The sequence below is a fragment of the Chlorocebus sabaeus genome, chromosome 2, assembly GCF_047675955.1.
Source record: "Chlorocebus sabaeus isolate Y175 chromosome 2, mChlSab1.0.hap1, whole genome shotgun sequence".
NCBI classification, from domain to species: domain Eukaryota; kingdom Metazoa; phylum Chordata; class Mammalia; order Primates; family Cercopithecidae; genus Chlorocebus; species Chlorocebus sabaeus.
In genome coordinates, this window is record NC_132905.1 from 30,771,619 (window position 1) to 30,798,542 (window position 26,924).

General features: G+C 39.0%; 2 protein-coding genes and 1 long non-coding RNA gene across 3 annotated transcripts in view; 2 read left to right on the forward strand and 1 right to left on the reverse strand.

Annotated features, from left to right (window-relative positions):
- The first annotated feature begins 6,108 nt into the window (after positions 1–6,108).
- LOC103246678 (small ribosomal subunit protein uS2-like) lies at positions 6,109–7,307 on the forward strand. Its single transcript, XM_037990696.2, has one exon. It carries the CDS (start codon positions 6,347–6,349, stop codon positions 7,232–7,234), a length of 888 nt encoding a protein of 295 aa, XP_037846624.2. The 5' UTR covers positions 6,109–6,346; the 3' UTR covers positions 7,235–7,307.
- A 2,069-nt stretch (positions 7,308–9,376) lies between these two features.
- On the reverse strand, positions 9,377–10,648 carry LOC103246674 (uncharacterized). Its single transcript, XR_012089522.1, has 2 exons — positions 10,549–10,648; positions 9,377–9,460 (listed from the first exon to the last, which is right to left on the reverse strand). It is a non-coding gene; the product is annotated as an uncharacterized lncRNA (long non-coding RNA).
- The window catches only part of TMX4 (thioredoxin related transmembrane protein 4), a 40,027-nt gene continuing 23,147 nt past the window's right edge, over positions 10,045–26,924 (forward strand). Inside the window, exons 1-2 of the mRNA XM_008018416.3 lie at positions 10,045–10,414; positions 18,727–18,842. Of these exons, the coding sequence (XP_008016607.3) occupies positions 10,239–10,414; positions 18,727–18,842 (292 nt within the window). The 5' untranslated portion in view covers positions 10,045–10,238. The remainder of the gene's footprint in view (positions 10,415–18,726; positions 18,843–26,924) is intronic.

Sequence of the window (26,924 nt, forward strand, 5' to 3'; positions counted from 1 at the left end):
TAGAACATTTGCTTTTCTCTTCTGACATACTGTAAATCACTAGACACTTAGTATATGAAGAAATTCCTTTAGTAATTTCTCATATATCCTGCATAGCATCTCTTGGGTTACAATTTTCCCTACATTCTTTAACTTGCTTATTTAATGTTTTATTAGTTAATGCTTTGCCTCATTAAGATCCTAGATTCATGCCTTTCCTCATCTCACAGTAAAGCACAAGACCTGTGCAAGGATGTGCTTGATAAATTTGCCGAATGAAATGAAGACACCAGTTGATACGCTACAATATCCAGGGACTGGTGATTATTAGACAGCAGCAAACATTATTGTAGCAAATTTTTCTACACTGAAGTTGTTTTTCTTGTTTCCTTAATGTACAATTTGAGGTACACAATTGGAATAGAATATTATACCAATATTTTGTTTTCATTTAGTCTTACTTTAAAATTGACACACACATGCCAGGCTCCCAATATCATGTAATCAGAAAGTATAATAAAAAAAAAATGAAGAGGGGAAATAGTTACAAAAGGTAAGCTGTTGTGATTTGAGTCGACTGAAGATTTTACAACATCAGAGTGGCTAGTCCTAATCACAATTGGTTTTACCCCAAAATGAATCATCCAACAAACTGTATTGGTATAAAATGTATATTTCTGATCAGCAATATGTATGAGCTGCTTTTCATATTCATATGTAATTTGTTTTTATTCATCTATAATATTCTTCATTTTCCAGCTGGCTTGAATATCTTTTTCTTAATCATTTGTAGAACTTTTTGAATTCAGTAATACTAAACCTTTGTGTGCTGTCTATAGTTCAGATCATTTCACCTGGTTTGACCTTGCTTGATGTTTTTTTAATTGTGTGGCAAATTTCCTAAAGCCCTTTTATAGTTTCTGTGTTTCATATGTTACGTAGGAAGGCTTTGCCCACTAGAAGATTAAATAATTATTTTCCAAACACTTTTCCAAGAGCATTTTAAAGTTTGTGCTCTTTCATTAGTGGATGTAGAACTTATTTTGAATATAGATTGAGGTAGAGATATACTTTTTTTTCTTAATGAAGAGGAAATTGTTCTAACACTATTGTATATTAGACTAATTTCTCCCACTGGTTTGAAATATCATGTGTGAACATTATTATGTTCATCAATATTTAGTTCCCATGGTAGACCATCTTTTCTTTCTTTTAGGCAAGGTCTTATGATTAGTTCTGGCCAATGGCTTGCAAGCTGGATTGGTAGGTGTTACTTGTGGACTAAGAAAGCAAAAAGCTTCTTGCAGCCTTTTATATTTCTGTGATCATGGAAAAGGCTTCATGTTGAGACAGCAGAGATACAAGATTTAAGCAATGTGTATTGTGTAGACCCTCCCCAAGTTATAGCTTCCCTAGAGAGCCTCTTAGTCCCAAGGTCAATTTTGCACAAGAGAACTTGGCTTTTTGAGTTAAGCCTCTGAAATTTTAGGGGTTGTTTTTTTACTGCTGCCTAAGTCTGTCTTATCCTGACTAATATATGACCCTTAACATATATAAATACCCATAAGCATATGGTTTTGTTTTTTGAGTCTTCATTCTGAACCATTTATTTATTTGCTTCTCATGCCAACACCTCCCTCTTTAATTGTAACTTTATAGCAGATTTTAATACCTAAGAGGGCCAAGACCTACATCATTATTCATTTTCAAAATCCTGTTGGTTAGTTTTAAGCATTATTTTTAAGGTAGATTTTAAAAATTCTATAGAAGGGAACTTGGGGAGATTTGCAATGGTATTGCATTAGATTTGTAGATTAATTTATGATAATTGTCATATACGGTCCTGTAGTTTTTTTCTTATGTCTTTTATATTTCCATTAGTTTTTTGAAACATAAGGGTTTTTTTGCTATTGAATGAGATCTTTGTCTACATTACATTTTAAAACTAATTCTAAGCAGTGTACAGGAAAATAATTGATTTGTATGTTTCTCTCACATGCAACTGCTCTTTTCCTCAGCTCATTCATTTGTTCTGATAATAATTAGATGATTTTCTTGCACCACGACATTGTCCTGGGGTTGTTTCTTAGAGGCTTATCAAGTCTTCTGGATTTGTCTCTAGGCACAAGCCTGGGTGCAATTCAGTGTATTTTCATCGTTCATGGTTTCTTCTACCATCTGTTCTAGTGAAGGGGTGGCCTACCCCTCCACACCTGTGGGCGTTTCTCGTTAGGTGGATCGAGGGACTGGAGAAAAGAAATGAGACGCAGAGACAAAGTATAGGGAAAGAAAAAGTGGGCCCAGGGGACCGGCGCTCAGCTTACAGAGGACCAGCGCCAGCACGGTCTCTGAGTTCCCTCCGTATTTATTGATCATTATCTTTACCATCTTAGAAAAGGGAAGTGGCAGGATAATAGGATCATAGTAGGGAGAAGGTCAGCAGAAAGACATATGAATAAAGATCTCTGTGACATGAATAAGTTTAAGGAAAAGTGCTGTGCCTTGATATGCATATGTAAACGTCTCCATAAACCTTTTCAGTGCATAAAGAGCAGCATTGCCGCCAGCACGTCCCACCTTCAGCCCTAAGGCGCTTTTCTCCTTTCTCAGTAAACAGAACATACAATCGGGTTTTACACCGAGATGTTCCATTGCCCAGGGACGGGAAGGAGACAGATGTTTTTCTCTATCTCAACTGCCAAGAGGCCTTCTTTCCTCTTATACTAGTCCTCCTCAGCACAGACCCTTCACAGGTGTCAGGCTGGGGGGCGATCAGGTCTTTCCCTTCCTACAAGGCCATATTTCAGTCTATCACATGGGGAGAAACCTTGGACAATACCTAGCTTTCCTAGGCAGAGGTCCCTGCGACCTTCCACAGTATATGTGTCCCTGGGTACTTGAGATTAAGAGAATGGTGATGATTTTTCACAAGCATACTGCCTTCAGGCACTTGTTTAACAAAGCACACCCTGCACAGCCACAAATCCATTAAACCCTGAGTCACCACAGCACATGTCTCTTGCAAGGACAGGGTTGGGGGTAGGGTCACAGATTAACAGCATCTCAAATACAGAACAAAATGGAGTCTCTTATGTCTACTTCTTTCTATATAGACACAGTCTGATCTCTCTTTCTTCTTCCCACATTCTAGGAAATATTACTGTGTCCTATTTAAATTCTCCATTCTACCTCTTGTTCCTATAAGGCATTCGGCAAATCTGTTTGTGTAATTAAATTTTTGTACTATTATTACTTTATGCACTAATTTTACATCACGGCTTAACTTATTTAATATTTCCATACTGGTTTTACCATCTTCATTAAGAAAACCATTGGGTAACTGTCATGTGCATCCAAGTGAAGAGATCACCAAACAGGCTTTGTGTGAGCAATAAAGCTTTTTTAATCACCTGGGTGCAGGTGGGCTGAGTCCGAAAAGAGAGTCAGTGAAGGGAGATAAGGGTGGGGCCGTTTTATAGGATTTGGGTAGGTAAAGGAAAATTACAGGCAAAGGGGGGTTGTTCTCTGGTGGGCAGGAGTGGGGGTCACAAGGTGCTCAGTAGGGGAGATTTCTGAGCCAGGATGAGCCAGAAAAAGGAATTTCACTAGATAATATCATCGCTTAAGGCAAGGACTAGCCATTTTCACTTCTTTTGTGGTGGAATGTCATTGGTTAAGGTGAGGCAGGGCATTTGCACTTCTTTTGTGATTCTTCAGTTACTTCAGGCCATCTCCGTGTATACGTGCAAGTCACACGGGATGCGATGGCTTGGCTTGGGCTCAGAGGCCTGACAGTAACTATATCCTATTATTATAGAGTTTGTAATCTGAATACCATCTCCTTATGTTTCATTGATTATCCTCTTAATATCAGGTCCTGACCTACTTTTATCAAAGGCATTGTCTAGAGCTATGTATTAAAATTTTCTACCATTAGAATATAAGTTTTATCCTTCTTTGTAAATTGTTTTCCTACTTCATTATTCAAGGATAAAATAGGTGTGTTTACACAAATCTTAGCATATGCTTTTGAATGTTTTTGGAATAAGCTTAACAAAAATTCTGTAACATTTAATGAACACTTAAATACCAAGGCATCAATCCATCTACCTGCCTACAGGCTTGAAAATCATTTTCTCCAATACCTTTTGCATAAGATGCATCTTACAGGACCTACTCACAGAAGGTAAAAAGGGAAGTTCTTACTCTGCTCTCTGAAAATATCACCTCCCTCCAAAATAAAGAACTCTCAGTTGCTCATAAACAAGTATTCAAAGGAAGACAGCAAGTTAGTCAAAATAGGCTAGACTATGCTTCAGTGACAATTCCAAATTTTCAGAGTGGCTTTTAGACGGATTAAGTATGGCTGCAATTTGTTTTGCTGCTTCTTGTTAAAGGATAGTCTAATTCCTCTCCCCTTTAGTCTAGGGTGTCTTCAGTGCCTTGACTAATAGAATGATGTTGAAATGACACTCTTAGACTCCTGGAGCAATGCAGTTTCCACCTTTTGGGAACTCTTGCTCTAGAGAAATTAAGTATGACAGCCCTCACACTGCCATGCTGAAGGAAGCCGAAGCTAGCCACATGGAGAGACTGCATGGATAAGAGCAATGCCTGTGCAGTCCCCAGTTGGTCTAGCCAGCCTACACTAAGTGCCAGATGTGGGTGCAAGGGACTTCAACGAATTCTGGTCTCGGTCTCCAGGGGTCTGCCACCATATGAAAGAGGATAAGCAAATATAGCCCAGCTGAACTCTTTAACCCCCAAAACCATGAGAGGTGAGTTTTGGGATGGTTGATCAGGCAGCAATAGTTAACCTGAATAGCCTCTCCTATTGAAAATGTATTTCTTGCCTACGTGAGTCCTTTTAAGAAACCAGGGAACCACCTAGTGCTGCTATTCTCCATTAGGCAGCTCAGCAATTCAGGCTACTCTTGTCTTGTAGACTCTTAGATCATAATCTTTTCTCTAAAATTTCCACAGCAGGAGAACAGAACACTGGGACATTTTGTGCCGGTGATTAAACACTTTGGCCTGGAAATGAAGTGTTACCCACCCCTTCCATTTGTAGCCCATTGGCCAATTCATATCAATATGCCTAACTTCTGAGGGGTGCAGGAGCATCCTCCTCTGTGGGGTAGGGAAAGAGAGGGGGACTAGGTAGGATCTACCTCACTCTTCCCCTCTCTCCTGCTAATGATGTTACCTCATCAGAGTCCTGGGAATTCCTTTGCCTATTAGGAACCACATATTTTTGTGTAACCATAGCTGCCCTGCAGTGCCACCATTACTCTGGGGAAAAAAGCCCTTTCTCCTAGTACCAGGAACCAATCTTCTTAAAACTATAAATCCATGTTTTAAGCATAAACATGGATCACATACTGACCGAGGATACCATTACAGCGTAACAAATTACCCCAAATCTTAGTAGCTTGATATTATATAACAACATTGATTACCTCACAGTTTCTGTGGGTGGAGGTCCCAGCTAAGCTAAGCTTTGCTGCCTGGTTCTGGGTCATTTATAAGGCTTACCCATCTCAAGAGCACTGGTGACAGATTTGCTTCTAGGTCACTCATGTGGTTGTTTGAAGATCCAGCTCTTTGAGGGCTGTTGGGCTGAGGTCTCAGTTGCTTAGGCTGGAGACCTCCCTTGGTTCCTTGTCACATGGAGCTCTCTACACAGAGTCGCAGAGTGAGTGTTCGAAAGGAAAAGAAGATTCCAGCAAAATGGAAGTCTCAGGTTTTTGTAACCTTATCACAGAAGTGATAACCCATCAGTTTTCCCATCTCCTGTTAGAAGTGAGTCACCAGGCCCAACCCCCACTCAGGAGGAAAGGATCACACAAGGGCCTGAATACCAGGAGGGAGAGATCTTGGGAGCAGTGTCAGAAGCTGCCTATCCCAAGTACACCTATGGGATGGGTATTCTGCAATATAGGGGACACAAAGATATATAAGGTAAAGCCCTTGACCTTGAACAGTTTTTAGTAGTGGTTGGAGGAGAGAGGATAGAGGGTGATAACTACATACAATTGCATTATACTATAAAAGGTATGTGATGAAGTTATTGTATTAGTCCATTTTCACGCTGCTGATATAGACACACCCGAGACCGTGTAATTTATACAGGAAAAAGCGTTTATTGGACTCACAGTTCCACATGGCTGGGGAAGCCTCACAATCAGGGTGGAAGGTAAGGAGGAGCAAGTCATGTCTTACACGGATGGCCGCAGGCCAAAAGAGAGAGAGCTTGTGCAGGGAAATTCCCATTTTTAAAACCATCAGAGCTTTCCGCGCTACCTACGGAGGGGCCCATACGGCGTTGTTCTGGATTCCCGTCGTAACTTAAAGGGAAACTTTCACAATGTCCGGAGCCCTTGATGTCCTGCAAATGAAGGAGGAGGATGTCCTTAAGTTCCTTGCAGCAGGAACCCACTTAGGTGGCACCAATCTTGACTTCCAGATGGAGCAGTACATCTATAAAAGGAAAAGTGATGGCATCTACATCATAAATCTGAAGAGGACCTGGGAGAAGCTTCTGCTGGCGGCTCGTGCCATTGTTGCCATTGAAAACCCTGCTGATGTCAGTGTTATATCCTCCAGGAATACTGGCCAGAGGGCCGTGCTGAAGTTTGCTGCTGCCACTGGAGCCACTCCAATTGCTGGCCGCTTCACTCCTGGAACCTTCACTAACCAGATCCAGGCAGCCTTCCGGGAGCCACGGCTTCTTGTGGTTACTGACCCCAGGGCTGACCACCAGCCTCTCACAGAGTCATCTTATGTTAACCTACCTACCATTGCTCTGTGTAACACAGATTCTCCTCTGCGCTATGTGGACATTGCCATCCCATGCAACAACAAGGGAGCTCACTCAGTGGGTTTGATGTGGTGGATGCTGGCTCGGGAAGTTCTGCGCATGCGTGGCACCATTTCCCATGAACACCCGTGGGAGGTCATGCCTGATCTCTACTTCTACAGAGATCCTGAAGAGATTGAGAAAGAAGAGCAGGCTGCTGCTGAAAAGGCAGTGACCAAGGAGGAATTTCAGGGTGAATGGACTGCTCCAGCTCCTGAGTTCACTGCTACTCAGCCTGAGGTTGCAGACTGGTCTGAAGGTGTGCAGGTGCCCTCTGTGCCTATTCAGCAGTTCCCTACTGAAGACTGGAGTGCTCAGCCTGCCACGGAAGACTGGTCTGCAGCTCCCACTGCTCAGGCCACTGAATGGGTAGGAGCAACCACTGAATGGTCTTAAGCTGTTCTTGCACGGGCTCTTAAGCAACATGGAAAAATGGTTGATAGAAAATAAACATCAGTTTCAAAAAAAACCATCAGATCTCATGAGACTTATTCACTATCACGAGAACAGCACGGGAAAGACCCGCCCCCACGATTCAATTGTCTCCCATGGGGTCCCTCCCACAACACGTGGGAATTAGGGGAGCTACAAGATGAGATTTGGATGGGGACACAGTGCCAAACCATATCAGTTATACAGAAGAGCACTTGGATCTGAGAAGAGACAGCAGCTCATTCTGCATGAGCTATCAGAGGTACAATGTGGGCTACATGACAGAGACTGATTCACTGGACAACTGGACAAAAGTGTTCTAAGCAGAATGAAGGAGCAAGGAGACACTGAAGTACACAACGTGCTTTGGGAATGGGGAGTAGCTTTGTGTTATTAGGACACAGGGAATTGTGGGAATAGTGGAATGTAAAGTGGGCAAAGCTGAAGCTGGGCTGTGAAAGGCATTGTGTATCATGCTAAGTGAAGTTGACTTTAGCATAGGAAAAATAGACATTACAGCATATCGTTGCCTCCAAATATTAATATTAGTGTTGGCAATATTGCTGTGGCAAAAACCCCAATTATGTTTGCACAAACCTAATTTATAAGCTTTTTGAGTCAGACTATGTGCTAGGCATTATTCTTATCTCATATAATCTTCACAGCCACCTTTTGGAGCAGGTTCTATTACTACTTGCATTTTAACAGAACTTTGGTGTTAACTAGTTTTAGCCCCAAATCACATGGCTAGGAAGTGTCAGGGCTGAGATGCCAATCATGGTCTGACAGCAACAGCTCCCTTAACCTCGTCCGTGACTCCTCACCGCAAGGTCAGTCCCACACTTTCATGCTACTTTCTTCCTACCATCCTTCGTCTGAAGGCCAAAAAATGAAATCTTGGAACCCACAGTTTTTGTTAAAGATAGGAAGTGCTTCGGTAATGACTGTCTTTTATGCTGCAGATGCTCTCTCTTTCCTTTTAGCTTTTCATTTTGTAAATTTTCCAACAAATGCACGAGTAGGTAAAATAGCAAAATGAACTTAGTTAGCTTCAACACTGACTGATGTTGCACCACTTTGCTTTCACCTATCTTCTTTCCATTCCCTACATTTTATTTCTGGGGTATTGTAAAACAAATTCTAGACATCATGTTACTTCATCCATAAATATCTCATTATCTATAACCAATAAAGCCTTTTAAAAATATAGTTATCACATCTTTATCACCTTCAGCAAAATTAATAGTAATTCCTTAATATCAGATGCTATTTTTAAGAACGTTTTGAGGCCGGGCGCGGTGGCTCAAGCCTGTAATCCCAGCACTTTGGGAGGCCGAGACGGGCGGATCACAAGGTCAGGAGATCGAGACCATCCTGGCTAACCTGGTGAAACCTCGTCTCTACTAAAAAATACAAAAAAACTAGCCGGGCGAGGTGGCGGGTGCCTGTAGTCCCAGCTACTTGGGAGGCTGAGGCAGGAGAATAGCATAAACCCGGGAGGCGGAGGTTGCAGTGAGCTGAGATCTGGCCACTGCACTCCAGTCTGCGCGACAGAGCGAGACTCCGTCTCAAAAAAAAAAAAAAAAAAAAAAAGAACGTTTTGAAACCAATTACATATTCTATACAAAAAAGTTGCACTGAAAATGATAGAATGATAGAATTCCTGTTTATGAGTCACTTCTTTTTACAAGCACAGTAAAATGTTTTCCATCGAGTTTAGGGGATTGATGTGTATGTACTTCATAACAGTGAGTCTTAGTAGCATTCACTGCAAAGACATTTTCTTAAATTCCAGTAGTTTGTAAACCCTTGAGTGTTTTATTTTAATGATAAGGGTTGGGTCCACATAGTTTTTAGCTAATACTAATTAATGCATAATCCAGGCCAGATCTTCTCTTCAGGCAAAATTAATTTCCCTCTCCTATAAGTACTGATTGAAATTTGCTCTCATGTGCCCTGAAGTACTTTTAGTCTTATTTTTAAAATTTATTTTAGTCTTTGTTTTAAGCCGAGGGCAGAAACCACATCCTTTTCATGATCTATTAACCACATTACCCAGGTTCGTAGTTTGCACAACTAGTAAACACATACAAAGCACCCTTTGAGAAAGCTTCCTCATCCTTTAATTGTAATCCAGTCTTATATACTAACGATGTGGTGGTCCCAAGGTACAGATTCATCTAATGTGACCTGCAAAGAAATTTGGAAATCACTTAAGGCTACCCTCATTTTAGATCTGATGAAACTGTAGTCAAGAGAAATGTCAGGTCCATTTTACTGCAGGTGGCAATAGTCTTAACTGACTCATTTTATCGGTTAGTACCCATGTTTTTAAGAGTTTCTACGAAATTAACATTTTTTTGTAAAAACAAAATGCAATTGCATAGCCTAGTTTCATCAATATCCTCAATTAGTGATGCTTCAATATACACACGCAGAGAGTACTTAAATTTTCCTCTCTTCCTCAAGAGATACCACATCCCTCCATTTTTCATTAAACGTAAGTGTACTTTGCATCCCGTTGCTTTCATGTTTGCTATTATTGAAGAGAGGATGGATTTTAAAATTATTGGCCATGTTTCCCTTTAGAGAAGGACACACGCGCCAACCCTGCCCTTTCTGGAGCCTGGGCAGCAGCGGTGCGTGTTCTAACTTAGGCAACATTGGATCATCTGTTTATTGTCAGCTTGGCGGTCAGGAAGAAAGGGCGGCGGTTGCTGAGGTAACCGACACCCCAGGCAACTGCAAGTGGAGGCGGGAGGGGGCGTGGCCTCGACGGGCAAGCGACGATAAGAGGTGGCGTCCGCCGCGGCGTTGCGAGCACCGCCTGTCTGCGCTGCCGGGCGTAGGCGGGGTGGCCCCTGCGTCTCCCGCCTCCTTGAAAAACCCGGGCGGGCGAGCGAGGCTGTGGGCCCGGCCGCTACCTTTCCCCACACTCCCGGCCGAGGAGCCTCGCTCGGCGCCCAACATGGCGGGTGGGCGCCGCGGCCCGCAGCTAACGGCGCTGCTGGCTGCCTGGGTCGCGGCTGTGGCGGCGACGGCAGGCCCCAAGCAGGCCGCGCTGCCGGCGGAGCAGAGCCGGGTCCAGCCCATGACCGCCTCCAACTGGACGCTGGTGATGGAGGGCGAGTGGATGCTGAAATTGTGAGTGAGCCCGCCCGCCCCGCACGCTGCAGTGTCCTCGCGGGCGTCACCCTCCCAAGCCCGCGCGGCCCGCTCGCGATCCCGCATTGCCGCCAGGGCTCAACCTAAAACCCCGGACCCGCCCTGCCAACAACCTGCAGCGCCGGTGCCGGGCCGCTCGCGATCCTGCACTGCCGCTGGGCTCGACCTGGGGTCCCCGGACCCGCCTTGCCTACGACCTGCGGCGCTGTGGCCGGGCCGCTCGCGCCGCGCATGCGCGTCCAGCCCTCGCGGTGACAGCCGAGGGTGCAGCGCATCCCCTCGCTTTGGGGGACAGTGTTTTCGGGGTGGACTGGGCGGCTTCCCAAAGGGAGGAGAAGGGAAGGGAGAAAATCTGCAAGCAAACCGTGTGCTTTTAGATATAGGTATGTATTGGAAAAGAAAGGACATTCAGTGACATCCATGAGCAATATGAATATTTAGCACAGGCTAAGCAAGTTTCCTGTTGAAGGAATCGCAGCACGGTGAGGGCAGGCCATTTGTATCGTAGTCTTCCTTTTGAAGACCTTGAGATGTCATTGTGAAAATAAAACATAAATATAGATACCTTTTAAGTTTTACAATAAGATTTCAAATAAATGTTGACATTTATTATAACTTTTAAACGTCGGGCTTTCTGGGTAATATTAATAATTGTGCTTGTGTCATAAAAGAACATACACATTGCCCCTTTTAACAATAGAAGGTAAATGGTGGATAGTGCCTTTTCTTTAAGGAGATGGGAAACTACAGTTTTGAGTTAGGAGAAAGAAAGGGATTTGTTGATTATAGTTTAAGCTTAAAAGAGGAAGTGGCCATTTGAAAGAGGCTTGCAGTGGACGGTGGGCAGATGTCTGAATGGGCTTGAGAGACCATCATGGTGGGCTTGCAGGGAAAATGAAGAACGTCCCGGGAAATGATTGCTGAGACTCTCTCTCTCTCTCTATCTCTCATCTCTCTCATCTCTCCCCTCCCCGCCCAACATAAAATCTTTCAGGAAATTGCCACATCTCTCTAGCCTGTAGTTTCTGGCAATCTGTATACTATTTAATATTTGTTTTACGTTGAGGACACAGACAGAAAATTGGATCTTTCCTTTATCCAAGACCAAGTTTTGATTCTTTCAATTTAGATTGCAAGCAGGTGCCTATGGAGTGAAAACCTCAGTGTGAGATCAGAGCCAAAAGTTATGTCACACAGCAGATTATATTACTCAAAGAACATAATTTACCTCTTAGTCACAAAGAAGGGGATGTTTTAGACCTCAAAATGAAATACCCTTGGTATCATAATAAATCAAATTATTAAAGGGAGCTGTAGACATGAATTATTAAAATATTCCACTTAACTAGTTTTGGAAGGAGGTGAGGGGGTCATACTCTATTTGAGAAACTTTAAAAGTAAGTGGAGCTGTATTAAGACTTCCATATTTGTAATAATTTTAAGACTTTGAGATAAACTGCATTTTGTCAGCCAATACTACAGAAAGTTCTCTTTTCAGTAGGTGCTTACAAAATGTACTTTTTCCTAGATGTCATGTTTCAGGGTAATACTGAGTTTGCATATGTATGTAAGGAAAGTTAAAACAGAAAGGCCTCATTTTTAATGACGTCAACTCCTTTATGGTTCCTTTTGGAATTGCTTTTTTTTTTTTGGTAATAGAATTAAGAACAATAAAGCCTCGATGAGTTTTTAAATGAGTGAGAGCCAACAACACCTGTGCTTGGCCATGTTGATGGTTCAAATTTTACTTTTTTATGAATGTGTAAACCTAAACATAGTAATCAATTGCTCTGAGTTTGTCATGTGTCCAGTTGTGTGGAATATGCTTGGGCCGTGATGCAAGATGAGTCATGTAATCTGGAAGTAAGCTGTGTAGACACAAGGTCTTTTTAGTAGACGTTCTCTTTTTATTGAGTGCACTTCAGAATAGGTGGCTAGGAAGCAAGGCTGTAAAGGAAAGTTGATCCAAACGATTCTATCCAACTTCTTTATACATGCTAAAACTCATCCTAAAGAAATATTTTGGTTCCTATCTATTTGTGATCTATTTTTTCTGTATTATTAGGTGATACCTTTCCTCCTTGCTGTGAAAAAAATCCAATACTTAAAAAAATATGAAATTCATTATATCCTCGCTACCACTATAGGCCTGCTGTGAATTTCTAAGAATTCATTTAAATAGCCTATACGTTACCAGATTTTTTTTTCCATGTATATAACAGAGAAAAACAAAATGCGTTAAAATTAACTTCATCTTAATACATAGTTCAGATGAACTGGTCATACATAAATGGAAATTGTTAGTACAAAGATGTTGTAGTTAACTTCTTTAAAGAAACAGATTGAGAAGCTTTTGTTGTAGTTAACTTCTTTAAAGAAACAGATTGAGAAACTTTCGGCTAGTATCAAAATGTATTCATTACTTTGAATGACAGTTCTTATTTGTTCATTTGCTTGTATGCTCTCTTTCATCTGTGAATTTTTTCTTTTATACCCTGTGTCATACAGATCCCCTCTAATGCAGTTTCTGGTTGTGTTGGTATAGATAATTTATTCTTAAGAATCTAGCAGTATTTGGCAGCCCTGAGACGTGAAAAGCTTCTATTATGAAATTAAATTTGGTTATTTTTTCTTAGTCTTTCAAACAATTTTTTGGATTCTTGCAATTGAATTTCCAGTGTTTTAAAAATATATCTGTTAAAAGTATATTTGCAGTAATTCACCGTTTCTATTCTGACATTTTTAGAAATCTGAAAAGTTCTCCCATTGCTATATATATTTTCTTTAATGCTATGGGCTTATTGTTATTATTATCATTTTTTAGATGGAGTCTCACTTTGTCGCCCAGGCTGGAGTGCAGTGGTGCGATCTCAGCTTAGTGCACCCTCTGCCTCCGGGGCTCAAGCGATTCTCCTGCCTCAGCCTCCCAAGTAGCTGGGATTACAGGCACCCAGCTATGGGCTTACTGTATACTGGTTTGCCCTTTTTCTGAATTAGGAAAAATGATCTAATCTTTAAAAGACTTTCTGATGCATGCTTTTCTCTATTTCCATTGTTTTATACTACTCTTCATTCAGTTCCTTTGCAACCTTTTGCTACTTTCAACACTTGCTTGGCTCTCATTATGTCAGTCCTAGAGAAAATGACTTTTGTTCTTTTGAAACACAGAAGTATGTAACATGATACATTCTGGTGGCCTTTTCCCCCAGAAGAAATAGATAGCCAAGTGGCTTAATTTTCATATTCAAGCTGATACTCAGAGGAAAAGTATGTCTTTGGGTTAATTTACCTCTGTAAAGCATAGAAATCTTTACAAATGATTGCTTTTTCTTATTTTTGTTCTTGGGGTGATCATGTTTCAAAATTTAAATTAAACACCTGGTGATGGAGCAAAGCTTTGTTTATTTCCATAGGACATCTGGGTTTTAGTATTAGCTTTGCAGCCTTCCTTTATACCTGGAGAGAACGTGTTGAACATCACTACCTTAACTTGCCCATGTCAAACAGTTAGAATTTCTTGCAGTTTAATAGATTGTCTGGATGTCTTGATGGAATGTTTGAGAGATAGTCATTAAATGCTTGTGTGTCAGGTTCAGTGTTGGGGAGGTGGGAAGGTGAAGAAGAATGAGCCTTCCAAGAGATTGGCCTACTGTGCTCTGAAGGAAATATGTAGTATAAGTTATAGTCATTGATTTAGTAAATGTTTACTGAATGCTTCCTCTGTGTTGGACATTCATCAGTGCTTCCCAACAGGGCACTATTGGCATTTTGGGTGGACAGTTCTTTGGTGTGCGGGAATGGCCCACATGTTGCAGAACCTTTGGCATCCTTGCCCATTATATTCTAGTAGTAGTCTCAGTCATGCGACATCAAAAAATTATAACTCCCATCCCCTGTGCACACTTCCAAATGCTTCTAATTGAAAACCACTGCTCTAAGTACTGTTGTGGGTATTTAAAAACATGCAAATGTTTGATTTTAGATAGTTTCCACAAAGGGTTTAAAGTCAGGAGAAAAGAGAGTGTAGAGAAGCACTGGTGAAATTAGAGTCAAAACAGAAGAAGAGTTGTTTATTATTGGTAAATAAAAATTTATCGTTATTAAAATTTCCTTTCTAGGAAATATATTTAAGTAAGTCCGTCTCTGAAATATTTAGCACACCTAATGAAATCTTACACCAAATTCAGTAAGTTCATGGAATAAAAGATTCAAGGTCCTTCAACCACGTTACATCAAGCAGAACCTCAGGTCACTTTGTACATGAATACTAACATGGACAACGAAAGCATGCTGTTGAATTTTGTTTCCCAGAAGTGGTTAAAAACATTACACTGACATATAAGTTGGTATAATTTACCAGAGCTTTTTGGCTATCTGGAATATATTTCAAATATCTTTATGAAGTTTACTAATTTTACATACCACTGTGACCTGCAAACAAGTCAACAAAAGTTCAGTAGAAAAGATAACAATGGACAGTTTATATGACTATAATGGAGCTAATTGCTCTTGGAGCCTCTTAAGGATTATGTGTAAGAGGCAAAGTTATGGCAGGTCATATCTTTTATAGTTCTTAGGAGAAGATTGCCAATGCAAATTAGTATGAAATAAATATTAATGAAGATCATGTTCATTTCTTTCTGATATGTTTAATTATGCATATATACTTAAATTATGTGTGTGTGTGTATATATATGTATCTATGTGTGCACAGAGCGAGAGACGAGCATGAAGGTCACATGACTGATCCTTGCATTCATTTTGTCCCTGGAAATATTTTACTTAGTTTCTGAATTCTTGTACAAATTACTGTTCTTTAGATACAAAAGAATATTAAAAACTTTAAAAACTGCAGCAACAATGGACTAGTTCCCATGCTAAGGACTCAGAGCTGGCTTATCTCTACCACTGAAAGAACATCTGGGTGCATTCCAACACAAATCAGCTGTGATTAAATCTTTGAAATAGTGGCATTAACAATGCCACAGACCAGTGGATAGCAGCTATATAGAAATGGCATATTTAAAATTACCTTAATGGCATATATGAGGACGTATTATAATTGTATATCCGAAGGTCAGTTTCACCAAAAACTAACTTAGTAATAGCCTATCTAGAGATTAAGGCCTGTATTTTTAAAATTATGAAACATGCATGATTTAATAATTACTGATGTAGCAAATGTGCCTGTGACTTATATACAAAGAGAGTCCTTGGGAAATAAAGAGGATCTGAAGTTCATTATATTATATTTTACTTCAAGATAACTTCCTTATTCTTGTTACTTTCTTATAACTTCTGTCTTTCTCTCTCAGCGTGTTGGTGTTGAGTTTTATATTCCTTGATGATTTTTATCAAAGAAATACTTCCATCTGGGTTCTTGCTCTGAGTGGTCTTAAGCACATCTCTATACCTGCTTTGTCTGTTTGGCAGTGAGGCTGTAAGGTCAGATGAGCTGATGCATCATAAAAGTGTCTTGAACCCCCAAACAATATTACAGATGACATTGTATTACAGATGATATTTGCTCCTATTAAAGAAATATGTGCCTGCTATATTTCATCTAATCTCTCAGTAACCTTCTAAGGTAACTACTGTTATCCCATTTTACAGTTGAGGAAACTGAGGCAGGGAGATATTATTAACCTGCCCAGAATATCATGGTTAATTCCTGGTTGATCTTTCTGATTGTTCTGGCAGAGCTCTTATCCAATCTCACGGAATGCCTGTTGAAATGTACCTAATAATTCAGACTTCCTTTTTTTTCCTACAGTTTGCCAACTGCCTGAGTCTCATCTGTTACTTGGATATTTAGAAACTACGTAGAAAATAACTATTTTCTCAGATGAAGAATACGATTTACATTAAAGTTGATACACTTGTTTATTCAGCAAACATTTATTGAACACCTACTGTATACTGAGAATGTACTTTGCCCTGGAAATACAGAGACACGAATGTTTTAAAAAGTCTACATTCAAAGATGTCAGCAGATTATTTTGTTGTTCCTGTCTTCTGGATCTCAGGATTTGGACAGTGAGCTACAATGGGAAGATTAATGACGTTTTAGCATGATCTTGGAATTAGCTATATAGTAGTCTTTTCTAGAGATGGTAAACAACTGTGCTTGCTGAGTCTTGCTGCTTCTGGGGCTTGTCTGGAGAAAGTAATGAATGCTTTGCCTTTGGGTAGCCCGTTCTTTTCTGGGTTCTGCCTAATTATCAGTACTTTTTGTGAAATAAACGCATTCCTTCCCCTAGTCTTGGGTTTTTAACCCCTGACTCATCTTTTATAATGTGAAAGATCAAAATCCTGCACAATTTCAGTTTTTTGTTTTTGTTTTGTTATTCAGGGAAGTTGGTTTATATGTGTCATTGCATTGAGTTTTTTTGAATGGTACTTACCAGCATGCTTTTGCACCGTTTAAAATTTTTTTAATTTATTATTTATTTATTATTATTATTATACTTTAAGTTCTAGGGTACATGTGCATAACGTGCAGGTTTGTTACATAGGTATACTTGTGCCATGTTGGTGTGCTGCACCCATCAACTCGTCAGCACCCATCAACTCGTCATTTACATCAGGTATAACTGCCAATGCAATCCCTCCCTCCTCCCCTCTCCCCATGATAGGCCCCGGTGTGTGATATTCCCCTTCCCAAGTCCAAGTGATCTCGTTGTTCAGTTCCCACCTATGAGTGAGAACATGCGGTGTTTGGTTTTCTGTTCTTGCGATAGTTTGCTGAGAATGATGGTTTCCAGCTGCATCCATGTCCCTACAAAGGACACAAACTCATCCTTTTTTATGGCTGCATAGTATTCCATGGTGTATATGTGCCACATTTTCTTAATCCAGTCTGTCACTGATGGACATTTAGGTTGATTCCAAGTCTTTGCTATTGTGAATAGTGCCACAATAAACATATGTGTGCATGTGTCTTTATAGCAGCATGATTTATAATCCTTTGGGTATATACCCAGTGATGGGATGGCTGGATCATATGGTACTTCTAGTTCTAGATCCTTGAGGAATTGCCATACTGTTTTCCATAATGGTTGAACTAGTTTACAGTCCCACTAACAGTGTAAAAGTGTTCTATTTCTCCACATCCTCTCCAGCACCTGTTGTTTTCTGACTTTTTAATGATTGCCATTCTAACAATTCAAAATTTTGAAGGGATTTGTAAATGATGACCTGACAGGCACCTATGAGCCTAAATCTTGTTACAGGATTTGATCAGTTTTGTACTTTTCCCCTTACTTTGTTTCCCTTCCTAAGGCATTTTGAGTGTGTGAGTGTTATATTCTATTGGCAGGTATTCTTTTCTACTTCTCTTTCTCTCCCCTGGCCCCTTTCCTCCCTTAATACAGAAATAATAGGTGCCACATTTTGTAAAAACAATTCAGGAATGGAACAAATGATAATAAATTGGAGGGAACTGACATTTAAAATGCTCAGCCTGCTTACCCACAAGTTGGTGTATTTCTCTATTTATTCAAGACTTTATTATGAAAAATTTTAAGCAGACACAAAAATAAGAGTAGTATAGTTTTTGCCCCCGTGCTTATCTCTGTTCATCTCTGGATTGTACCATCCACAAGGAGAGGAGGCACCAAATCTCCTTCACAATTGTACTCTCAGCTTCTACCATAGTGCTTTCTTAGTACTTATTGAATGAAAAATAACTGTAAAAAGTAGGGTTCTGACTTGAAAGCCAAGGTATTTTTAACTCCTGCTAAATTTAAGAAAGTATTGGATAGAGCTGGTTTGGCCGATAGCTTCTACTTTCCTTTTCAGAATGTTTCAAAATTACCACAGATTTTGGAAACATTCTTGAGGATGCTCAAGCAACAGATCTGGTCTCTGCCCATCAGATCTGTAGCTCTGATGGATTTGAAACTGGTTTGGCTAGTTTAGGGGCACCCTGTGAAAATCATTCTCCTTTAGTGGGACACTAAAAAGAGTGCTTACTCTCAAAGATCAAAAGCTGTCTGGAGAGAAAAAAAATTGTACGAATAGCATTGAAATAAAATGTTTATGGATAATAATTATTGGAAATATTCTCAAACTTTGGCCAAATTTTTTCCTACAGAATTGACATTCATACATTAAATCCTAGTGGGGACAGTGTGCTTCTGTTTTTCTATGTCAAATGACTTTGGAAAAGCCTCCTTTTATAATTCCCCTTTTTAGAATTTATTTTTTAATTTAAATACTTGATTTCTCTATTTTGTTTTGCAGATTTCTTCTGTATGTTTATCGATATAATTCTTGTTCTTCTCTTATAGTTATGCCCCATGGTGTCCATCCTGCCAGCAGACTGATTCAGAATGGGAGACTTTTGCAAAGAATGGTGAAATGCTTCAGATCAGTGTGGGGAAGGTAGATGTCATTCAAGAACCAGGTACTGTAAATGTTGAACATAAAATGCAAAAGTTTAACGACTTTTTATTTTGAATTTTTTTCAAGAGTATAGAAAAGTTGAGAGTCTGGGATATTGATTATCCATGAACTGGCCACCTTTAATTAGCAGGTGGCCTACTTGGATCTGTCTCTGCATGTGTGTGTTTGCACATACATATTTGCATATATAATTCTATTTTTATTTTGCTGAATCATTTGAAAGTAAGTTATCGACATCATGATAATTTACCCTTCAATTCTTTAGCACGTTGAAGGCTTCTTAATTATTTCCCATGTGTCTTTTTTTTTGTATAGTTTTTTGACTGAGGACCCAATCATGGTTCATAAATTACATTTCGTTGTTATATCTTTTTAGCCTCTCGCAATCGACAATTATCCCGCATCTTTTAAAATGACATTGATATTTTGAAAAGAAAAGGCTAGGATTCTCCTGTTTCCTTATGGTGACATGTAACTTATAAGAATATTAACTTATACGAGTATGTTCTGCAAACTGAGAGTTTAGGTGCATGATTTAGGTTAGACATTTGTGGCAAGAGTACTTTTAAGATGATGCTGTGACTTCATATTACATCTCGTTAGAAGGGATATGCTATCACCATTAGTAATGTTAAGTTTGAGCACTTGGATATGGTGGTGACACTAAGTATCTCAGTTATGAAGAAAGGATCTCACATTGTGATTAGCAAGTAACCTCTGGGATGATTCTTTGGGGTTTTAAGATCCACGATTGCCTGAATCAGATATTATATTTCACTGTGGTTCCAGAGAGTGAATTTCTAATTCTCTCATTCTGTCTACACCGATTAGCTATGAATGATATAATTTTTCACAAGAATGAATCATTTTTACCCGAAAGAGTGGAGCGATATAAAGACTTTTAAATTCTGAAAAGATATATACAATAAATTTGTGTTTGCAGTTTTAAAATAACTGTATATTATGTGTAAAATGAGAAGAAAAGTTGACCTTTTATAATCTAAATCTCTAAAATATGGCTATTTTCAAATTTTAACAGTCATCTTTTTCATTGACATTCAATTTATACCTACTGTATCCTTTCATCCTTTTACAAGGGCAAAAAGAAGATGGGCACAGAAGTGTAGACATTCATTTTCTATAATAAACTATGAGTTCAAAAAATGCTAAGTAATGAAGTACCAGTTACTTTGACAACAGAATAGATGGTACATGTTAAAATTGATGTGTCAACAAACCCATGGAGCGAGATTTCTATTAAAAGCCATGAATCCTCATGCCTCTATCTTTGTAAGCATTTGAAACAAATCCATCTGCCTGTCCTCTATCTAGAGATGGACAAGATTTTGGCTGTTATAATAAGTTAATTCTGTTTGGAGGCTAAATCATTGCAGATACATTTTTGCCGGAAACTTGTTTTCATCCTTAGCGTTTAAGTAAATTAAAATCAGGTATAAGACTTGTTAATTACTGGACACCATCCACATTTTATGATGGGTTTCTTAAAAATGCAGCTGGTCAATTTGCATTTCAATAATATGGCACACCTGCTCAGAATTTATAGCATAATTTGAATTAAAAGAATTAAACAGGCTTGTGATAGGTTCACAAATCTTATGTTTAATTATAATCTTTCCTTCTAAAAATGTAGACTTGCAGCTATTTTTAACATTATGAATTGATTAGGTTTTCTTGATGATGAAATAAGAGATAGATTGATTTTAAGAAATATTTTTAATACATTCAGTGTTGACTAAGTTTTATATATATCTGAGATATATATACTTGAAATACTCATTAAAGAAGAAGGAAAAAACTCTGGAATTCTGTAGGAATACTGAAAAAACGAAGTCTAATCAAAGATTCTTATTTTGTATGCTTGAACAATTTTTTTATAGGCAGAGGCTCTAGAATTCTTTTAAATGATAAAAATTTAAAAAGTGCAACTCATAAATAAAAAATAGGAGATAAACTTCTACGTCATGATTATTTGAGAGACCTAGAATATATTTCATTTTATATTATATGGTTTTAAATTTATAATTTTACTTTGAATTACAAATTTAATGCTTTCAGTTAATCTTTTAATAGCGATTAGAAGTAATGTGTTTATTCAACAAGTATTTGAATTTCTACCATAAACAGGCCCTGTAATAGATACCAGTGATACAAAGGTGAATAAGGAGGACAGAGGCCTTGCTCCTCATGGAGCTACATTCTAGTGGAGGAGATAAATAGTAACGAAAGAAAATTGGCAAATAATGTCAGATGGTGGTAAGGGATATGAAGAAAAAGTAGGATAAAAATGTACAAAATGATTGGAGCTACCTCTTAAATTAGGATGGCCAGGGAAGGAGCAGAGATAAATAGGTTTCGACTTATCAAGACCTATTTAGCCAGAGGTCCTGATAAATTGAGGAAGTAAATTTCAAAAAGCTTTGTGAGAGGAGCATTCCAGGCAGAGCAAACACCACGTGCAGGTAGGAGTGTACCTGGCTTATCTGGAGAACAATAGGACCACCAGTGGAGTACTTAAGATAAATGGGGATGGAGAAGTAGCTAGGGACCACACCCTGTGAGGTCTTGTTGCTGTGGCAAGGAGTTTAGATTTTCTACAAAGTATGATAGGGAGCTACTGGAAGATTGGAGCAGGAGAGATATATGATATGATGTATGTTTTAAAATAATTCCTTTGGCAGCTATGTGAAAAAATTGACTACAGGGGATCAGAAGGAAGCAGGGAGAATGGTTAGGAGGTCAATCAGTAGTCCAGAGTTGAGAAGGTGGTGGCTTGGACTAGTAACAGCAGTGTTAAGTGGTGGGATTCTTGGAGATACTAGGATTTTCTGATGGACTGGTTCCCAGCTGGGGTAGGAAAGGATAAAATGGAGAAGACTAAGGAGAAGTAGGTTTGGGACAGGGGCTAAGTTTGGGATGTTAAATAGACATCCAAATAGAGATGAAATAGAGATGTAAGTTTGAGGACCATCAATATACTTGGCATTGGAGCTAGAAGAACAATTCAGATTATCTAAGATATGTGTGTGCCAGAGTAGTGAGAACTGACCACTGCAACATTTAGAAAAAAAGAAGTTGCAGCCAGGTGCAGTGGCTCACGCCTGTGATCCCAGCACTTTGGGAGGCCGAGGTGAGCGGATCAACTGAGGTCAGGAGTTCAAGACCAGCCTGGCCAATATGGTGAAACCCTGTCTCTACTAAAAATACAAAAAAATTAGCTGGGCATGGTGGCGGGCGCCTGTAATTCCAGCTACTTGGGAGGCTGAGGCAGGAGAATCGCTTGAACCCAGGAGGCAGAGGTTGCAGTGAGCCGAGATAGTGCCATTGCACTCCAGACTGGGCAGCAAGAACATAACTCTGTCTCAAAAAAAAAAAAAAAAAAAAAAAGTTCCATCAGAGGAGAAGGAAAACCAGTGAGATAAGAGACAGAGGGAGAAGTAGGAGGGTCTGGAAGCCAAGTGAAGAAAGATTGTCTTAATGTGATACTAACTCACTGGCAAGCCTCTGGGGCAGCTTGCCTCCATCTTGGAAGCAATGTATTTACTTCCTTTTTACAAACACTGACGTCTTGAATGAACAGTAGAAACTCGTTGAAATGATACTATTTTTCCCCACAGTTGAGCACTTCACTGTGTATTTCTGTATACAAATTTCTATTTGGTTGCAGATCTTCATTAGTGTATTCTTGCCTTGCCACAAAAGGAGTAATTTCAATTATTTCCCAGTAAGTAAAATTTAAAGAGGGGAAACAATAATTTTTGAAGTGTCATGCATACTCTTTAGTTATTCTTGTAACTCTTCCATCAATTTATCTATTAAGATATTCTTTTAAGTATTTTAAAGTAACATTTAAGATTTATCAATGAAACGGGAAGAGTTCCCTTCTCCCCTTACAGGATGTGCGATGGGAATGTAGCTTGCTTCTTTTGTGCCCGCTGCTCAAACCTCCAGGGGGAACATGCAGATGGGCAGGCTGTGGGGCTCCAATCCCACCGCAGCATATAGGGGTGAATGTTTACAGCTGAAGCCCCTGTGGGTATGTGTTACTGTGTGCTCTTTCAGTTTAGCCATTCATAGGTGGCTTGTGTTAGTCAGCTCAATTAGACCCCCCTGCCTTATCTCAAGGACAGAGGGCTTCGTGCCTTGGTGTACCAGAAGAATCGGATCACATGTGGGCTTGGATAATGAGTGCAAGGTTTTATTGAGTGGAAGTAGCTCTCAGCAAGAGGGGAATGGAGTGGGAAGGTGGTGGTTTTCCCCTGGAGTTGGGCCGCCCAGCGGCTGGTCTGTCCTCCAACCACCCTGGCCAAACTCTGTGTCGTTCTGCGGGTCGACTTGCCAGCGTCTGCTGGTGTGTTCTGCTGCTGGCGTGCTCCTCTCAGCATCCTCTTGATGTCTAGCCGCTGTGGGTTCTTCTGCCGATGTCTTCCTCTTGAAGCCCAGCTGCTTGTTTGTGTGTCTGCTAGAGACTCGGGATTTATATATGCACAGGATGGGGGTGTGGCGGGCCAGGGTGGTCTTGGGAAATGCCAAATTTGAGCACAAAAACAGAAATGCCTGTCCTTGCCTAGGTCCGTGGGCACAGCCCCGAGGGTGGAGCCCTCTCCAGGGGCCCCTCTTTCCCCTCCCAGCACTTCCCTGCCCCTCTCCCATATCATCAAGACTAGAGACTATAATCATGTTGCATTTTTATGGCTGAGATGCAGAAGCCGAGCAGAGGGCAGCCCTTAGATTAGGTTACATTACATTGCCTGTTAAATACTGCATAGATCAGGTGAAGTTTTAGTTAAGTTGACTTTGAGAAATTAAATTTAATGAGTATATACTTGAACCTTCTACTCTATGCAGATGAGCTTAGTTGTCAAGGACAGGAAAAGAGCAGCTGCTCATAGATCCCCCGTGGGTGATGGCTATTTCACTAGATTAGAGGTAAGCCAGACTCCTTCCACAGCCAAGAGTAAGCATTGTCTTTAAAACTACTGATTAATGCAGAAGCCAATTTAGTTTGCTGTACTTTTAGTGCTATATTTTTAATTTTATAATTGTAAATTTTATCTTGTATTCTATTATGCTGACAACCTTATTTCAATCTCAAAGGTAAGGTTAATTCTCCTTTTTTTTCATTGTGTTTTCCTTCTGCTGCCCTCTTTGGTGATAATAACAACATTTAGTGAGCATTTCCTTCAGCCTGTAATTGTTCTATACACTTACATGCATTTTAGCACATAACAACCCTATGAAGAACAAATGTTTATCTCTGTTTTACTCAGAAAACTGAGGCTAGGATAGGTTTAGTAACATGACAAAGGTAACACGCTAATAAATAGTACAACAATGGCTAATAGATAGCTATTAGCTATCTCTCTTTTCTTAATACTGAACTTAAATAATTTCTGTTGCGTTTTGGCTTATCAAAATGTAATTCTCTTTCATAATTTTTTTCTTTCTCTAAGCTTTTAATTTTTCTTTCTTTTGCTGCATGTGTTTAAGATAAGTTTTCTGATACAATGTTAAAATCTATCCTGCATTCTCCATTTGTGCCCACTATATGTTGCATCATAGTCTTCATTTTAAAGTGGAAGCAACCCTTAAAGTGAAAAAGGCGTGTAGAAATTTTGGAAGGCTTTGTGGCCTTTTTTACTGAAAAGCTTGGGAGTATACTTGTTTCTTCCAAGCTTACTGAAGTTATTGCAGTGAACTGTTACCCTGAAACAAGCTGCTATTATGATGTTCAAATTCTTTGTCAAGATCCACATTTAACTTACTGTTGTTAAACCCTGAAGCCACAACCTCAGATGGTGCTTCTGTGTTCCAACTGGTCACGTTTTAATTTTCAGGTAATGAAAATTTCTCTTGACACTTCATAGAATCAGTGTTAAAGATTAGAAGACATTTTTGGAGCACTGAGATGAGACCCGAGTTTTCAGATGTCCTTTAGCCTCCCAGAAGTGACTTTTTTTTTTTTTTTTTTTTTTTTTTTTTGAGATGAATTTCTTATGGTGTTGGATCTGCAAGGATTTAGTAGTGTGTCATCATCCAAGGAGGACTTCGGCTGTTCTGGATCTTGTTGTTGTTGATATTACTGAATATATCTTTACATGACAGAATATTATTCCAGGCAGCAAACTGAACTCGTGTCTGAGGTGGATGCTGCAACCTTATTATTAATATTCCACATAGGTTGTCATTTGAAGAAATACTGACAAACATAAATGAAAGTAATCTTGAGGTGATATAATTTATTGGTCTTTATTTTAATAAACCTTGATGGCCTTGTAAATTGGTACAGTAGTCACTGAAACAACATAGCAGTTCATATCAAGAGACATAGAGTTATTATACCCTTTAATGTAGCAATTTTGGGAACAACTCTCCTGTTACTCCTTTTAGCCAGAACCAGAAAGATGCAGAAAAACCTTAGAGACCATCTGTCACTTTGACACTTTTTCTTGGTACTCACTGATTTTCGTGTGTACATTTATTTGTAAAGATAATTTATATTTTCTGAAATAAGGTGCAATTTCTAAAAGACTTAAGACTAAAAGCTCCTGAATCTGGAAATGTTTTATATATTGTATAATTAAATGTATTTTATGAAATATTTTTCTACTTATTTATTTACTTCCTTATTTATTGTCATAGCCAGTGATGACTAAGAACGTACAAAAGATTTTAAAGAGCAAGTTAAAAAATCACTTTAAATGATACCTAACATTTAATAGAAATCTTGTCTCTTTATTCAGATAAAAATAAAATCTGAGTAAAAAATTTTAAGATGTGATGAGATACTATTTAATTTCTTCATTCCATTTTAAAAAACCATACAAATAAAATATACATCCCTAATACCATAACTGTCCTTAGATTTTTGGCTGGTCATAAGAATCTATAGCTAGGTAAGAAGTAATGTATGAAACTGTTCGTAATAATTATCTTAAACCAAAGGCATATACTAGTTTTTTAAAATATTTAGTAGTATTTTAAGTATTTATTTTAGTATTTATTATTTATTTTAAGTATTTTTCCCCTGGCAATTTAAAATTGGAAGGATGCTGTAGGATACCCTTGTTCTTCTCCAGGGTGAAATCCCAAGCAACATGAGAGATGAAAATGCGCTTAGAAGTGCTTGTTACAATCCTCAGTTGACCTATTTTTGGGATACTTGTGTTTATGTTACTGGCGACACACCTTTTTTTGCAATGTACAATGACAAATTTTTGTAGTAAATGTTTCTTTTTGTGATATTGACTTTTACTACTCCAGAGTACTGTGTTTCCTTTTAAATACGATTGAGATGTTTTGGAATCCATTTGATCTGAAATGAAATAAAATACAGAATTCTTTGAGAAGACTCATCTTTTGTTACTAAATTATGTTGAATTTGTATGTAATTTATAAAATGGGTGAAAGTAAATTTCCCATGTTATTAAATGTAAAGCTGCAGTGTTTTGAATTGCGAGTGACCACAGAGATGTATGATTTGAGCAACTTAATTTGAATAGATACTTGATTTTGTTCACATTGTTCTACAGTGGGAAAGGCAGCTGTAATGGAAAATGTTAAAATGATGCCTCTGTCATTTTTCCATGTTGGCCAGGAGGATTCTTAAGCTTTCGTTCTCTTTACTCATTCTTGGTGCCCATGCAAATATTATTTATTTGTAACATTTAAAGGGCAAGGATCTGTTCTTTACTCCCTAGTCTCATTCAGCATTTTTTTGCACACTTTTTTTTTGGATATTATTATTCTCCGTTTGTGGTTGTGATTGTGATTATTTGAATAAGTTATTTCCTTCTGCTACTAGACTGTAAGCTCTGTGAGAATAAAGGTTGTACATGTTTTTATTCATCCATGTGTCTTGAGCAGTAACAACAGTCTATGGAACAAATAAGGTTCTTGGTAGATACTTGTTGAGGTACTAAGGGTTTTATTTATCTTTGTCTTTACATGCACATAGCATAGCATTTGATATGTACTTAGTGTTCAGTAAAGGTTTGCTAAAACAAATTGGAAACAATATTTTTCACGTACATATATTCCCTTTACAGTACTTACAGATTTTATA

Excerpts from the sequence above, each read along its gene's own strand:
- LOC103246678 (XM_037990696.2), top strand. The coding sequence starts at position 6,347 with ATGTCCGGAGCCCTTGATGTCCTGCAAATGAAGGAGGAGGATGTCCTT.